Source organism: Mus musculus, chromosome 10 (assembly GCF_000001635.26).
Source record: "Mus musculus strain C57BL/6J chromosome 10, GRCm38.p6 C57BL/6J".
NCBI lineage: Eukaryota > Metazoa > Chordata > Mammalia > Rodentia > Muridae > Mus > Mus musculus.
The window spans coordinates 38,996,758-39,012,652 of record NC_000076.6 but is presented as its reverse complement, the minus strand read 5'-3'; the positions used below and the strand labels follow the sequence as shown (position 1 = coordinate 39,012,652).

The 15,895-nt window shown below is 40.7% G+C and overlaps 1 protein-coding gene across 1 annotated transcript in view; it reads right to left on the bottom strand.

Annotated features, from left to right (window-relative positions):
- Lama4 (laminin, alpha 4) overlaps window positions 1–15,895 on the bottom strand; it is a 144,674-nt gene that overhangs the window by 97,536 nt on the left and 31,243 nt on the right. Inside the window, exons 2-3 of the mRNA NM_010681.4 lie at window positions 7,140–7,241; window positions 1,531–1,655 (exon numbers count right to left, since the gene is read on the bottom strand). Coding sequence (NP_034811.2) covers window positions 1,531–1,655; window positions 7,140–7,241 — 227 coding nt within the window. The remainder of the gene's footprint in view (window positions 1–1,530; window positions 1,656–7,139; window positions 7,242–15,895) is intronic.

Here is a 15,895-nt window from a genome sequence, read left to right as displayed (position 1 = left end):
CTAGTCTGAGACCATACAGGTTCTATGTGTCAAGACAGAAATATGAAGGTAGGTTGGTGATTCTGTTTACTTATGGTATATTTAAGACACATATAATCTCTGACCTCCTGTTTTTAACGAAGAGCTTCTATAACTCTTGACATTGTCAAGTGAAAGACTTCTGTTTCTTGGCTTATAAAAAGCCTCTACACTATATTTGAGTATGCTAATGAGGAGACTTTGTGACACTTTAATCGAGTCAGTGTGGGAGTGGACACTAGAGAAAACACCCATGTGGCCAGAGGGCTAGAACTTTCAACATCCCTCCACCTCCAACCTCTGAGCTCAATGACTAGTGACCTGGATGAGAAGCCTGGCGCAGTGAGGCTTGTGGGAGCTTCCAGGTTCTTCACATATAAAGACTGAGAAGAGGGGTTCTGAACCGCCTCCTTTTGTTCCCCTATATTTTCCTTTCTACATTATATATGTCTTTCATACATTATTTATTTTCATATATTTCCTTATAGGTTACTTCATTTGGCTTTTCCAAATGAATTGTATCATTAAAAAAACCCTGATCATCATAAGTATAATGCTGTTTTGGGTTTTGTGAATAATTGTAGTGAATAATTAAACAAGAGAGTGCTCGAGGGAGCCCCATATTTGCAGTTGAATGGTCAGCAGTGTGAGTAGACTCATATTCATACTTTTGACTGGCATCTGTAATGGGGGCAGACTTATGGGACTGAAGCCTTACCCCAGGGGCTGTGCTACCTCTAGGTACTTTCATTCAGAACTGAACTGATTGTAGGACACCCCATTGGTGCTAGGAATTGGAGAGCTGGTTAGTTTTATATTTCGAAACTATTTTAATTCTACACTTTTATTTTTCAGTTCTATGGATAAAATCCAGGGGTTTATATGTGTCAGGTAAGTGCTCTACCAGTATGCCACATTCTTAGCCCTTCCATGGTACTATTCTCTCTTACTAGGTTTCTCCCTTACTATGTACTTAAAACTGCATTATTTTCATTTATGCCCAATGGATAGGGCTATTCTCAGTAGCTCCACACTCTAGTCACAACATAGCTGGGAGTTACTGATTGGTTCTCAGCATCCTTTTTTTTTGTGTTCTAATTCTGGTTGGAAAGCATATTTGATTGCTTCATGCAGGGAAAGGACTACTCCAGAAGAGTCAGAAGGGGAAACGCTTTAGAAAACAAGTATGTCTGTTGCTATTGCTTGTGTAGGTTGTTTAGGTTATGTAGGTTGAAGGAAAGCTAGGAAAGGATGGGATGGCTTTGGCTGGGACACTGAGGTGATTTCATTGACTTTATGATTATGATAATATTTTGGAAATAGTTGTTCCTGTGAGTGCTTAAACTCTACCCCCCAAAGTGTACATAGACCAGAGCACTTTCTTACACTTTTCTCAACTTGAAGCATTCAGTTTTGCCTATGGACAAACCCCAGAACTATGCATAGAGCTAAAAAAAAATAAATAAATGTGAGAGTAGTCATTTGGTGAAACTGTCTTTCTTTAGGACTTACTTGGCCAGGTGGGGCAAGGGACAGGGGCACGGCTGGCAGAACCGGGGTGTGCCTCTGATGGAGTCTCCAATATAGCCATCCAGACATTTTTCACAGTGCTCTCCTGTTGTGTTCCGCTGGCAGTGCTGTAGGACAGGAGACAGGAGTATTGAGAAGAATGAAGAAAGGTCAGAGAGAGCAAATGTAAGCACCCTAGCTTACTTCAAACAAACAGACGTCAGCCTACCAGAATACATGGTATGTGGCAACATAAAGGACTCATGTAAGTGCTAGTCAGAGCTAGAGGTGTAGATGAAGGCAGAGGCATGCACCCTGCAGGTCTATGTGTGCACTGGCAGGCTGGGACTCTATTTGGAGTCTGTATGCAGAGGGGACTCATCAGTCAACCATCTTGATTCAGAAAGATAGTTAGAGTTACCATACTCTAGGTGTTCTGGATGCTTAGGCTTACTGACTTGGTAATGAAAATGAAATGAAAATAAATAATATTCCCTTAGTACTTAACTATGAGAGTGGAAAGGAGGATTTATGGGCACAGAAGAGCAAATATGTCAGGCTGTGGCACACATACATCAGAAGGAAGATAAAGGACCTTCTACTAATGGTTTCCTATCTTGGTTAACAACACATGTGAAATAGCAGGCAGGTTGGTTTTTATAATTTCCCATTTCTGATAAGGGTAACAAATAGGAAGAATGGCATAAACTAGGCTCTTCTTTTTGGAGATCTGCAGCACGTTTCAAAATTTCCAGAAAGTTCTCTTTAGTTCTCCCCTCACGGTCCTATCTGTGTCCCACTATCCACATCAAGTTACCTGTCCCAGACTCACCCTTCTTCTCTAACACACTGGATAATTTAGCACTGTATTACAATTAACATGTGTGAGGTAGGCCCTCAGTACACTGCAGTAGTCCAACAGGAGGAATCCTATGTGGGTAACAAACTACCCTGACTGCATTCTCCTTAAGCATTTGGCCTACCATTAGGTATGGCTCTGAAATATAATTATGCAGCAGAAAATAAATTAGAATATGGCTTAGACAGTCTGATCAATGAGAATTCTTAAAAAGAAAATTTAACATGTAGGCAAGAGTTTGTTCCTTCATAGTCTTTAAAACTGTGTCATGTGCTCAGCCACCTCTCAGAAAATATTAAGAAAAATTAATGGAGGAAAGAGAAAACATGAAATGATGAACCAGCATCTGGAGCAAGGAAAAGCAATAAAAATCCCAAATGAGCCTGAACTTGGGACAGTGTCTTTCCCAGGAAAGTCAATGGAGTTGTATCCTACTACCATACATCTGAACCACAAGGAATTTGTAAGAATGCTTGTAAATTAGAGACAGATTTGTCTGAGTCCTTGTTACATGGACAAAACAGGTCTGTGTAGAAGAAAACACAGTAAGACCATAGGCCATCTCCTTGTAGCTGAGGTGACTATTAAGGCACAGAAACAAGGTAATTCTCAGTTCTGTCTTTTTGTCACTTGAGATGCTTAAGAAACCCCTTTGAGGAGTTGGTTCTGTGTGTAGTAGCCATGGGTGTCAGAGGCACAACATGCAGTCTCTCCGTCTCTAAAATATCAGAGTGCAAACACTGCCTTTTTTCACCTTTCTCTTTTAAACAACTTGTTATGAATTCCCCTAGTATTTGAGGGGAAGAGGGAGGGAGCTGGTAGAGATAGTGTCAGAGGCAGAGAGAAAGGATGCTCACTTTTCATTTTCTAACTAGTTCACTTGGAGCAGTGCCCTGATCCCCCCCACCCTCCTCTCCTTTCTCTGTACAATAGAGCTTTAGACTAAATGACCTTCAGGATTCCTCTTGCTCTGAAAGTCTTTAACCCTGAAACTGCAAAATGCTCCGTCACCTTCAGCACTCTGGCATTTTCCAGACAGAAAAATACTTGACGGCAATAAATGTTACTGGGGAGGGTCAAGAGCCATAGTTTAAGAAGCAGGGATCTACCTAAAATGTTGGTATCCTCACTAATTAATAAGAGTTTAATGGGTTTGTGACGCTCACCAAGATCATGAAGTTTGAGAATGGGATATGTCCATCAGCACTCCTTAAATTTTAGTGTGCACATATGTCTCTTAATAAACCAAGGGAAGTTCAGATTCTGATGCAGGACATCTGGGCTGCAACCTGAGAGTCCATATAGCAATCAAGCGCCTACGTAATTGCTAATACTGCTGGCTTGGGCTCCAGTCAGAGAAACAAGTGTCTGGACAGTATTACGTGCTAATTAGTTACTCTAATTAGGTCTGAGCCATAGTCTCCAGCAAAGGACAATTTACCTAATATTGCACAAAAGGAGTGACATAGGTAGCTCATAAATTAGAAAATAAATTAAAAGGTTTTTTTTTTTTTTGCATTGAAGTCATCATCTTTTCAGTATCTAATATATTCATCCCGATGACAAGCCTGGATTAAGCTGACTCATGACAGATAAAGAGCTGAAACTGGTATTAAGATGAGGAAGACCCAGTTTCTTTATTTCAGGATCATGAAAACAAAACAAAGACCAGCCTTGTGCGTTCAGGGATATGACCAAGGAATGTGAAGGTTTAGTGGAGATGCTGATACTTGAACCAGGCTTTGAAGTTGTCCTTCAAGAAGTCTCCCATGGGGACAATCTGTAAGCACAGAGATGGCTTAGGTAATAGTGTGTTCAGCGTGGCTGGAGGCAGGAACCTTTGGAGCATCTTAAAAAGAGGGATTCTTTGACTTGAGCTTTTGAAAGACAGTTCCATTGTCGTCAGGTGACAGATTAGAGGGAACACAGTGTGTGGTTGGGAGGCTGAGGCAGAGGTCATGGAGGGGTGGTGTGGTCCTAAAATGAGGTAGTGGTAAGTCATAGAAGAGAGGAAGCCACTTAACAGTTTGAGTTGTTGGGATCTTGGATCAGATTAATGTTGGGGAAGAAATGGAAGTTGATGAGGACAATGGGGCCTTCTGATACAATGATGCTTTCAATAAGGTAGGGAATGTAAGAGAAGGGACAAGTGTTGGGAGGCAATGATGGACATTGTACAGAGAATCTAGTATCAGCATTCAATTCCTGGTACTGATGGGTATAAAGCATCAGGGAACTCCATCAAGCTATTCATGCTTAGCATTCTTTAGACCTTGAGACTTTTTGACTCTGTGTCACACTTTGGCTATCATGGAACCAAACTGATAGCTATTTGGAAAAAATATCAAGGTTTTGTTTGTTTGTTTGCTTGTTTGTTTTTGTTTGTTTTTTTTGTAATAGACTCAAAAATCACCAAAACTTGTGTATAGCAACATGCTCATCAATAGTGGATTTTATTGTTGTGGTTTTTTAGCAATGATTTATCTAGCCTCAGATTCTTGGACACTTTAACAGTGCCAGGTATAAATTCCGTCTCATGGAGTGGGCCTTAAAGCCAATCAGAGTGTTTGGTTATTCCCATAACATTTGTGCCAATATTACACTGGCAGGCAAGTTCCTATTGTAGGTCTGGGGTTTGTAGCTGGGTAATGTAGGTGATCACTTTTCTCCTCTGAGAGTGTGAGACTATCTCTCAGCATCATGAAGGCTAGTGAGTAGAAACGAAGCTTCTAGTTGGGTACCAGTTCAATTTCTCCACATTCAATGTTGGAAGTTATCAGTGTCTTCAGCAATAGGGCCCTCCCATCAGGTTGTGGAGAGTAGCCAATAGCCTTATCAATACCCTGTGATTCTTTTTTTTTCTTTTTTTTGGGGGGGGAGGGGTGTCCTTTATTGGTTAGCGATTTTTTGTCTATGTTTAATTAAATACAAATTGTGCACTTTTTAAAAATTAAATTTATAAGAATATAAATATGTTAACTTGGAGAATAGGTTGTGGGTGATTTTTTTCTCCTTGAATTTTAAATACTTTTAATATATATTATGTATTTAATATAATATATATATTATGTTTATTATCTTCACACTGAGCATAGTTTATTTAAATTAGAGGAAAAAAACTATTTCTCTCTGAATAGAGTATTAATGGGGGTGGGGACTGCCATCAATATGAGAGGAATGGTTATTCTTTCTGTGTGAATTTTCCATCTTATAACAAAGTAATTATAGGAAGATTGACAGTTGATGCACATGAGTGTTTAATGGCCCAGTGTGCTGCCAGAGTCGGGGAAGGGTCCTGAGACGCTGAGTCCCCCCAGAAGCTCATGTCCAGATCAAAGCCTACAGCTGTTCCTGTTCTGACAACATCATCACAGCTGTGGCTCTATCCTCGCTCTTGATGGACCCTGGCAGAGTGAGCTTTTCTGCCTCTTTACCTCTTTCTGATTACTGATCTTGCCAGTTGCTTCATGGCAGCTGATGGGCTTGGTAAGCCCTTCCATCTTACAGTTTAATAGACCAGGTAACAGAAAGCTGTATTAATTGGTCACATTACCAGCAATGTACATTGTTTGTTCAAGTATATGCATGGGATTTCCCCCCCAAATGTCACTGGGATTAAAATAACAGGAAACCGGAGATGCAAGCATTAAAAAGGGGTAGATTTTGGCAGCTGTGTATGCCTCCAGGGCTGTGGAGAACATCCTGGATGTAATGGTTATTTAGGGGGAGAGGGTAAAACAAATATCATGTTTAAAAAAACCTACAAAATAAAAATTTAATGATTCCCCAATTAATTCTTTGTCTCTAGAAAAGTGACAACCACTAGTTTCATAATAATGGTTTCTAATTTGCATCTTAATGTGAAATGTGAGTCAAATTGCAACTTTAAGCCATATGACACAGAGGCCACTTATAATAAAATTGTCTGTTCAGTAGAGATAGTTATGCAATTTTGAGTGTATTTAGGTACGTATTGTGCTTTAAAATGAAACTACTCTTGCAGTTTGTGAAAGGTTCTTTTTCCATATGGAAATCTGAAGCACAGAATTTTCCTGCTTTATAGTTGTTGAAGAGGAACTTGATTAGAACGCATAAGCATAAACTTTAAATGTAAGTGTGGCTTCTCCTGGAGTCGCTCTGGTGGGCGTGGCTTCTCCTGGAACCACTCTCATCAGTACTCCAATGCTAAGTTTTACTGAGTTGTCAATCCATTCTTGAAAATGTGAAGTATTCAGCAAGGCTTTTACATTATCGGCCTCCTCTGACTTCATCAGCATCTTACTGTCTGAAAAACAGTTTGCTGGGAAATTCACTTTAGTGAAGGAAAGAAAAAGTCTCTTTCAGGCTTGACTGCAGAATTAAACAGCAAAATGACAAAGCATTTGTCTCCATTGGCTATCTGGTTTAGACAACTCTTTAAAATTTGTATCTATAGACTTGGCTGTCTTACGTGCTGTGACAGGCGATGGTACAACCGCTTTACTGTGGTTTATGTAGATGAAGCTGAGCACATGGCTGACTGTATATTACAGAGGAGTCTGGAGGGTGGAGGCCTCCTCTGTGTATTGTCTCCAAGCCACCACCACTAGTCTACAGCAGGAAGCCAGCTGCTAGGGGAGGGAAGACAGCATCCTCCTGGAGCACACGGGGCCGCTTCTAATCAGAAGGCGTTCACACAATATGTTTTATAAGAAAAATGGAAATGTAGAAAAGAGCTTGATTGACCGTTTGCAGCTGCATGTCCCTGACTTACCAGACAGAATCCGGAGCCATCCAAGCACTCATGGGAATTGCCATTACAGTCACAGGGTGCACATTCTCCTGACAGTGTGCGGAAGAATCCAGCGTCACATCTCTGAAACAGACAGTGACATACATTTTCATTATTGGGAGGATGTATTCTGGTCAAGATTTGCAGAGGAAAGTAATAAGAGATGTTTATTAAGTTAAATATTCTTAACAAAATGCAAATGTGGGCTATTTGTAAGGCCATTCATCGACAATTACACCAACAATCTTCTTTGTTATACAATTACTTTCTTTTGTTTTTGTTTTTTTCCTGCTTTACACAAGAGGAACACTTTTGTTTTGTTTTATGAGACAGGGTTTCTCTGTATAGCCCTGGCTGTCCTGGAACTCACTTTGTAGACCAGGCTGGCCTTGAACTCAGAAATCCTCTTGCCTCTGCCTCCCGAGTGCTGGAATTAAAGGCATGCACCACCACGCCTGGCTAAGAGGAACACTCTTAACACCATTTCATCATTATAAGGAACAAGGAGAAGGTGGTCTTAGGAGAGAGAGAGAGAGAGAGAGAGAGAGAGAGAGAGAGAGAGAGAAAAGAGAAGAGAGAGACCAAGGGAGACAGACAGAATTTTCTAGTTTTTCCAATCCAAACAATGCAAAGCAAAATCAGACATGACTGGGTTTTCCTCAAGGTGGGAAATTGTATTATGCCTCCTATAATAGTTCCTGAATGATGGACTATGATATAACAGCTTAGAGGTGTGCCTTTCAGAAGTGTGAGCTGTATCGGGGCAGGTAGGATGCTCAGTGGGTAAAAGTGCTTGCCATGAAAGTCTGGTGACTGGAGTTGGATCCCCAGAACCTACAACTCAGGTAAAGGTAGAAGAAAAAAAATGACTCCACAAAGTTGTCCTCTAACTCAGGTAAAGGTAGAAGAAAAAAAATGACTCCACAAAGTTGTCCTCTAACTCAGGTAAAGGTAGAAGAAAAAAAATGACTCCACAAAGTTGTCCTCTAACTTCCATATATGTGCCATGTCATATGTGCCCTTCCCCAACACACACACACACACACACACACACACACCCCTACAAAAACAATGATACTGAGTACAAACAAGCAAAAACCCCTCCATGTATTCAGGCTGGGACACTGCTTAGGTCCTAGTAAGGAAGTTAATGAGGTCTTACACTAGTCCAAGCCTGTGTGGGTTCTGATCACAGACTTCACAGATTTTCCTAATTCATGAAAATACATTATTTTTCTTCATTTGGGTGATGAACCTCAAGGAAGCTAAGTGACTTGTGGGAGTGTGAAGCCATCAGGCAGTGCATCAGTTGACCTACACAACAATGAGCTCACCCATCCTGCTCTTCCCTGGTGTCACAGGTGCCTCCAGTGGAGCAACACTGTGACTTGGCCACTATGACTTGTGACGAGGCTTATAGACATATAGTTCTTCATTTTCTGGTATGTCTCAGTGGTGCTGGGCAAAATGACATCACAGGCCTGAAAGCATACTGACTGCTGCAGAGTTCCAGACAAGTATGAATCTAAATAATCCATTCTCAACCTGTGGGTCTCCATTCCTGTGAGAGTCAATTGGCCCTTTTTACAGGGATCACCTAAGACCATTGGAAAACACAGATATTATATTATGACTCATAACAGTAGCCAAATTACAATTATAAAGTACCAAATAATAATTTTTTTTTTTGTGGTGGTGGTGGTGTGGTCATCACATGAGGAACTGTATTGAAGGGTCCCAGTGTTAGGAAGGTTAAGAGCCATTGTTCTTAGATTGTTTCCACAGACTTAAAGAGAACATTTCACAACACATCCCACATTAACCAACTGTAGTTTGAACTCTCTTGGATACCAGGACAGTTTCACTCTATCTGACTGGAGTCCCTCTGACAGTTATATGAACCCATTTCTTATTGTTTTCTTGTCTCTGAATATATAAACAAGTAATTTACAGCATAAAACTGCCAATTTGGCCCCTAAAACTAAAATTTAATGTGTTCACTTGAAGAAAGTTCAAAAGATAATAATGAAATTTGTCCATGATGTAAAGTCAAAGAAATTTTACCCAAGTGAGAGAAAGTATGCTGAGGGAGACCACTTAATTTAGTATGTGAGTTTGTAGTAGATGGTAAGACATTCATTCCCTTGGTCTCTCCAATCTGAGAGGGAAGAGAAAGATACTAAAATTGCCACATAAAGGACTTAACTTAGAACATTTAATTTCACATGGTTTTTAACCTCGTTACAACATGTTTTTACTGTGATGCAGTGTGGCAGGATTTTCCCTGTCCAATTACATTAAAATATTAGTGCAGCAGGAGGCCTGTGATTGGACAGGGAAAGGGAGGTGGAGCTAAGAGTTGCAGAGACAGAGAGTGACTAGGGAGAGAGAGAGAAGGAAGCAAGATGAAGGATAGACAGGATGATCCAGATTCAGCATGGCTTTAAATAGCCACAAGTAGATATGTTATTATATAGGGATAGAATTATTGGAATAACTTATCTAATCTAGGTGGGCAGCTTGTACTTTTATCAATTGGCCCTGAAATTATTGTGTGGTCATCTTGTGAATTGAGAATTTATTGATATATAAATCTGACTGGTTAATTATAAGCTTTAAGAGTTGTGTCTTACTGGCTTATTGGAAGGTGGGACCGCTGACCACAGGAGTTTATGGCTGAGAAGGTATGGATGGCTATGAGACAAGTGAGCTGGAGCTGGGAAGACTATGTGATCAGTTGCTGCTGAGGCTAGTCTAGAGGCAGAGGTGGCTGACTGCCACCAGGGGCAGAGTAGCTGGTTCAAGTGCAGGAACTTGCCGTACTCTTTTTAATATTTCCTGCAACAATGCAGCATATAGGCAGGTGTGTGTGTGTGTGTGTGTGTGTGTGTATGTGTGTGTGTGAGATGCCAAAGCTTTTAAGTTCAGACTCCACTTTAGTGAACCTGACCTGAATTTGAACTCAGGTAAACTAACAGGCATTAGTTTCCAAGTGGTTCCCCAACAATACCTGAGCCTAGCTCCAGTCTCTAGGCTAATCCCCAACAAGACCAGAGTTTCCAGGTTACACTCTCAACAAGACCAGTGTGTCCAGGTTATTCCCCCAACAAACCTGCACTCCATATTACAAGCCCACCCCTTGCTTATCTACCACGAATGCAGAAAGGAACAGAAGTTAAGTTTATGATATGAGTCCCAGCACCAGCCAATTGTGTTAAAGGCCATAACTTTCCAATTAGATGCTTGCTCATGGACTCCCTGCTTGCTTCTTACTATAAAGCCCTGCCCCAAAAGACATTTGGGGCTCCCACACCACCAAAACCATCCTGAGTGATGATGGTGCGTGTGGGGGATGGTGGTGCAAGCTAGCTGGAATAGAATAAAGACCCTGCTGTGAGTTGCATCAGACTGGCTCCTGTGTGTGTTTTGGGGGAACACTAACATTTCCCTGACACAACATGTGTAACTGCAATGTTCATATTCATCTTGGATTGCTGTTGATAGATTCCAGGCTATAGATTTAGATCTGCATACACGGCAAAGATAGTCACCTGACAGTAGGTAAAATCCTTATGTGTGGGACACATTAAACTTAGCTACTTTATTTAAGATGACTCTTCCTTATGACTAATAAAAATTGATTTGATGGCCCCCACATATGCTGCAGTTTGCAGTTTTCAGGGTCTCGGCTATAATAGGAGCAGCTGACAGTAGTGAACATCTGAATATAAATTAGCTTGGTAGCTTCTAGACAGCGGTTCCTGAGTCTATAGCTGAACATATTACGGTCATCTGGGAAGCTTCTTCATATTAAACTACTCTGACGTCAAAGCCAAAGACTTTGTGTATTATTAATAAACACATTTGTATTTTTAAATAATTTCAGATTTACAGGAAAAGTAGCTGGGGTGCATTAAAAACAAAACAACAACAAGAAGAACAAGAAAACCTCACTCAAAGATTCCAACATTGGAGCTAGTAGAAAGATCTCAAGAGCTGCTGTGTTTACATGACTCGCTCAGTCAACGTGTGGAGATTTGAACGGTTTAGACCCCAATAGCTGGGGCATGTGGGCTTTTGGGAACTCAGTGACATACATCCCTAATCCATCCTTTACCTTTGCCTAGGGCTGAGTTGGTCTTTTTCAAAAGTCCAGCCACCACCATTGCCCAGGCAGGACCATGTGAAGGAGAGAGTCATACTGTTTCAAGTTCCAGCCCGAGAGTTTATCATCATCCATTTATCTGCTCCCAAGACTGAGGCTGTGACCTTGGGTGAAGGGTGATCTGTCTTTAAGATAACTAACTCTGTGAGAGACAGGAAGAAGAAGGGAGGCAGGGAGAGGGTTGTGTTGAGCAGGCATTTGGCATCGTGCCGACAGGGCAGGGAGAACCTAGTAAATTCCTTTGCTTTTGGCTTTGTCCACCTAAGAAAATTATGTGTTACAATTCCTGTATCCAGGCAGGAGTTATACATTTTAGAAACAAATACAAACAACAGACAGGTGAGTGGAAGCCTGGGCGTGTGGAGATTCTGAGGCCATCATTTGGGCATATGTACTGGGTGTCTTCTACCTTGTGTTACATAGTCTCAGAGATTCCCTCGGATGCAGTTAGAGCAAAGCAAGTTTACAGCTGTTTTCTTTAACATGGAAATGTCCCATCATGTTTTACATAAGTCCCAGATCTCTTTATTAAATGTCTTCTTGTGCTGGGCGGTGGTGACGCACGCCTTTGATCCCAGCACTCGGGAGGCAGAGGCAAGCGGATTTCTGAGTTTGGGGCCAGCCTGGTCTACAAAGTGAGTTCCAGAACAGCCAGGGCTATACAGAGAAACCCTGTCTCGAAACAAAACAAAACAAAACAAAACAAAACAAAACAAAACAAAACAAAACAAAACAAGTAACTTAAATGTCTTCTTGCAAGTCTGTAGGATCTAGCAAAACATGGCTTTTATAACATTAAAACATAACCATTTCCAAGGACGAAGGCGGAACTGTAACTCTTAGTGTTGTTCCTGGATAATAATTGTCACCCACTGTGCCATGGAGGGGCCTGTGGAAAGATAATGGTCTTCCTGTAGAGCAAATTCCTATCTGTCTTTTTTCTTTCTAGAAGATGGTGTTTTGGATGCTTTAAATTTCTTAACATTTTTGAAAATGTTAAATTTATTTTTTATGTGTGTTTTGCCTGCATGTGTGCATGTGCACCACATGTGTGTCTGGTGCCCTCATAGGTCCAAAAGGAGGTGCCAGATCCCATGGAACTGGAGTTATAGATAGTTGTGGATACTAGGTAGTACCTGGGTTTCTTTGCAAGAGGAACAAGTGCTTCTGAGTGTTGAGCCTCCTGTGCATACTTTTAGATGCCACATTAAACTCTCTTTCCCAAGTGAAAAGACTTCATTACAGAAGACAAAATAATACATGGCTGAACAAACTAAGATAATTCAGAGGGGCTGGCTATGTGGCTCAGGTGGTAGGATGCTTGCTCAGCTTGCATGAGGCCTTGGATCAGATCCCTAGCATGGAATAACCCGGGCATGGTGGTGCTCATCTGTCATCCCAGGCTGGAGGTAGAAGCAGGAGGAGCCGAAGGTCCAGGTGATCATTGAGTGCACATTGAGTCTGAGGTCAGCCTGAACTACATGAGACCCTATCTTAAGGAGAAAGAGAGAGAGAAGGAGGGAGAGAGGGGGATGGAGGGAGGGAAGAAGAGAGGGAGGGAAGGAGAGAGAGAGGGAGAGAGGGGGAAGAAGGAGAAGGAAAGAGAGAGACAGAGACAGAGAGAGAGAGAGAGATATCATGCAAAGGGTTTACATCTCTGGACCCATGACCTGTAAACCATGAATAATCATGATTGCAGCACTGAGTACTCTTGTTAAATGCAGCTCTTATCAATGACATTCCATGTTGTAAGACGTTCAGGCCGATGCAAATCTTAGTCTTTCTTCAGTAGAACATGCCGACCCCAATAACTAACTAAATTGAATGTTTAACTAATTGAACATGAATGTCCACAAAGTTCAAGTGTAGGTCATGTCCTACACTTTTCTCATTTTAGCCCACAGTAAACCTATACAGCAAGCTCCGTTATCTTCATTTTACAGCTAGGGGCTTTGTGGTCTTCAGGGCTTTGTAAATCAGCTAAATGAAGAAATGCAGATAAGAAATGAGAGACTTGGGATTTATAATCTTTGTTGTATTTTTTTAGTAAGTTTGAATGACTATTATATCATTAATGTATTCAAGTAAGCCTTCCTTTCTGAACAATTTTGTTTGCAAATTTTTCTTACAAGATAGGCTGAAATGAATAAAATATGTAAAACTTCTCCTTTGCACTCCAAAGAATAGTCTTTAAAAAATAAACCTAGCATTTAAAAATATTTAGGTTATTATAGGCTGAAATGAATAAAATATGTAAAACTTCTCCTTTGCACTCCAAAGAATAGTCTTTAAAAAATAAACCTAGCATTTAAAAATATTTAGGTTATTAATATGTGAAATAATTGAGTGGTCAAATGTTCCTTTTAAGCAGTTTTTACAGTCACATGGTCATTTTGACCAACTTCTCTCTACTGAATCACTTGTAGAACTTGTGTGTGCTGATATTGTTGTTGTTGTTTTGAGACAATGCACTCCTGCCTGACCTGGAATTCACTAGGTAGACCAGGCTGGCCTGAACTCAGAGAGCCCTATCTGCCTCTGCTTCTCAAGTGCTGGGATTAAAAGTGTGCATCATGATACCCGACTCTTTTATGTTTCTTGATAATTAATAGGCCCCCTTATTATAGATTTATAAGCTATATTATATATACTTATATATAATTATACATGTATATATAACATAAATATAAAATAAGAAATAAGTATTATATATAATATATATAATTACATAGAAATATAACAGATAAACATAGTTTATATATTATGTATAAAATAAATATGCATAAAATCTAAACATGTATATATAAATATATATTATATTAAATATCTGGTATTATGGCTCTATTAAGGTTGGACTAATCAATGTCATTTACTGCTGCCAGTGAAGAATAGGAGAAATAATTCCCATTTGTGTACGCTGTCATTTGTGTGAGGTCTGGCTTGGAGTGACAAATCAACCAAGGCATGCATACTTATCTAATTTTCCATTTATAAAAATTGGACTTTTTTTGGTTGGGAGACTATTAATGACTGCTTCTATTTCTTTAGGGGATATAGGACTGTTTAGATCATTAACCTGATCTTGATTTAACTTTGGTACCTGGTGTCTGTCTAGAAACTTGTAAGAAGGACACATGCTCCACTATGTTCATAGCAGCCTTATTTATAATAGCCAGAAGCTGGAAAGAACCCAGATGCCCCTCAACAGAGGAATGGATACAGAAAATGTGGTACACTTACACAATGGAGTACTACTCAGCTATTAAAAAGAATGAATTTATGAAATTCCTAGGCAAATGGATGGACCTGGAGGGCATCGTCCTGAGTGAGGTAACCCAATCACAAAAGAACTCACACAATATGTACTCACTGATAAGTGGATATTATCCCAGAAACTTAGAATACCCAAGATATAAGATACAATTTGCTAAACACATGAAACTCAAGAAGAATGCCCCTTCTTAGAATTGGGAACAAAACACCCATGGAAGGAGTTACAGAGACACAGTTTGGAGCTGAGACAAAAGGATGGACCATCTAGAGACTGCCATATCCGGGGATCCATCCCATAATCAGCTTCCAAACGCTGACACCATTGCATACACTAGCAAGATTTTGCTGAAAGGACCCAGATATAGCTGTCTCTTGTGAGACTATGCCGGGGCCTAGCAAACACATAAGTGGATGCTCACAGTCAGCTATTGGATGGGTCACAGGGCCCCCAATGGAGGAGCTAGAGAAAGTACCCAAGGAGCTAAAGGGATCTGCAACCCTATAGGTGGAACAACAATATGAACTAACCAGTACCCCCGGAGAACGTGTCTCTAGCTGCATATGTATCAGAAGATGGCCTAGTCGGCCATCAGTGGAAAAAGAGGCCCATTGGTCGTGCAAACTTTATCTGCCTCAGTACAGGGCCAAGTACAGGGCCAAGAAGTGGGAGTGGGTTGGGGGGGAGTGGGTGGGGGAGCATGTGGGGGACTTTTGGGATAGCATTGGAAATGTAAATGAAATAAATGCCTAATAAAAAAATTGGAATTAGATGGAGGGAGGAGATGAGCTGTGGTTTCTATCCATGGCATTTATCCTTAAAGGAACTGGAGGTGACAGTCTATGATGCCATTATAGATGCTATTGTTTCCAGAAGTCATCAGTTCATGATATCAATTATTTAGTAATGGGATTACAATGAGTTAAGATGAATTTTAACACGCAATGCAATGCCATTTGGACAGCTGTTTTCATTCTTACTCTCACTTGAATAAGTCTTGTGGACAATAAGACTCATTCGTATACTGTAGTGGTTTTACTAGGTTTGGCCCCCATAAAGTCACATGTTTGAATGTTTGGCCCATAGAGAGTGACACAATTAGGAGGTGTGTCTTGTTAGAATCGGTGTGGCCTGGTAGGAGGAAGTGTGCAGCTGTGGGGGCGGGCTTTGAGGCCTTACGCTCAAGATTCACTCAATGTGGAGGAGGGGAGTTTTTTTCCTGGCTGCCTTCAGATCAAGATGTAGAACTCTCATCTCCTTCTCTAGTACCATGTCTGCCTGGCTGCTGCCATCATGATAATA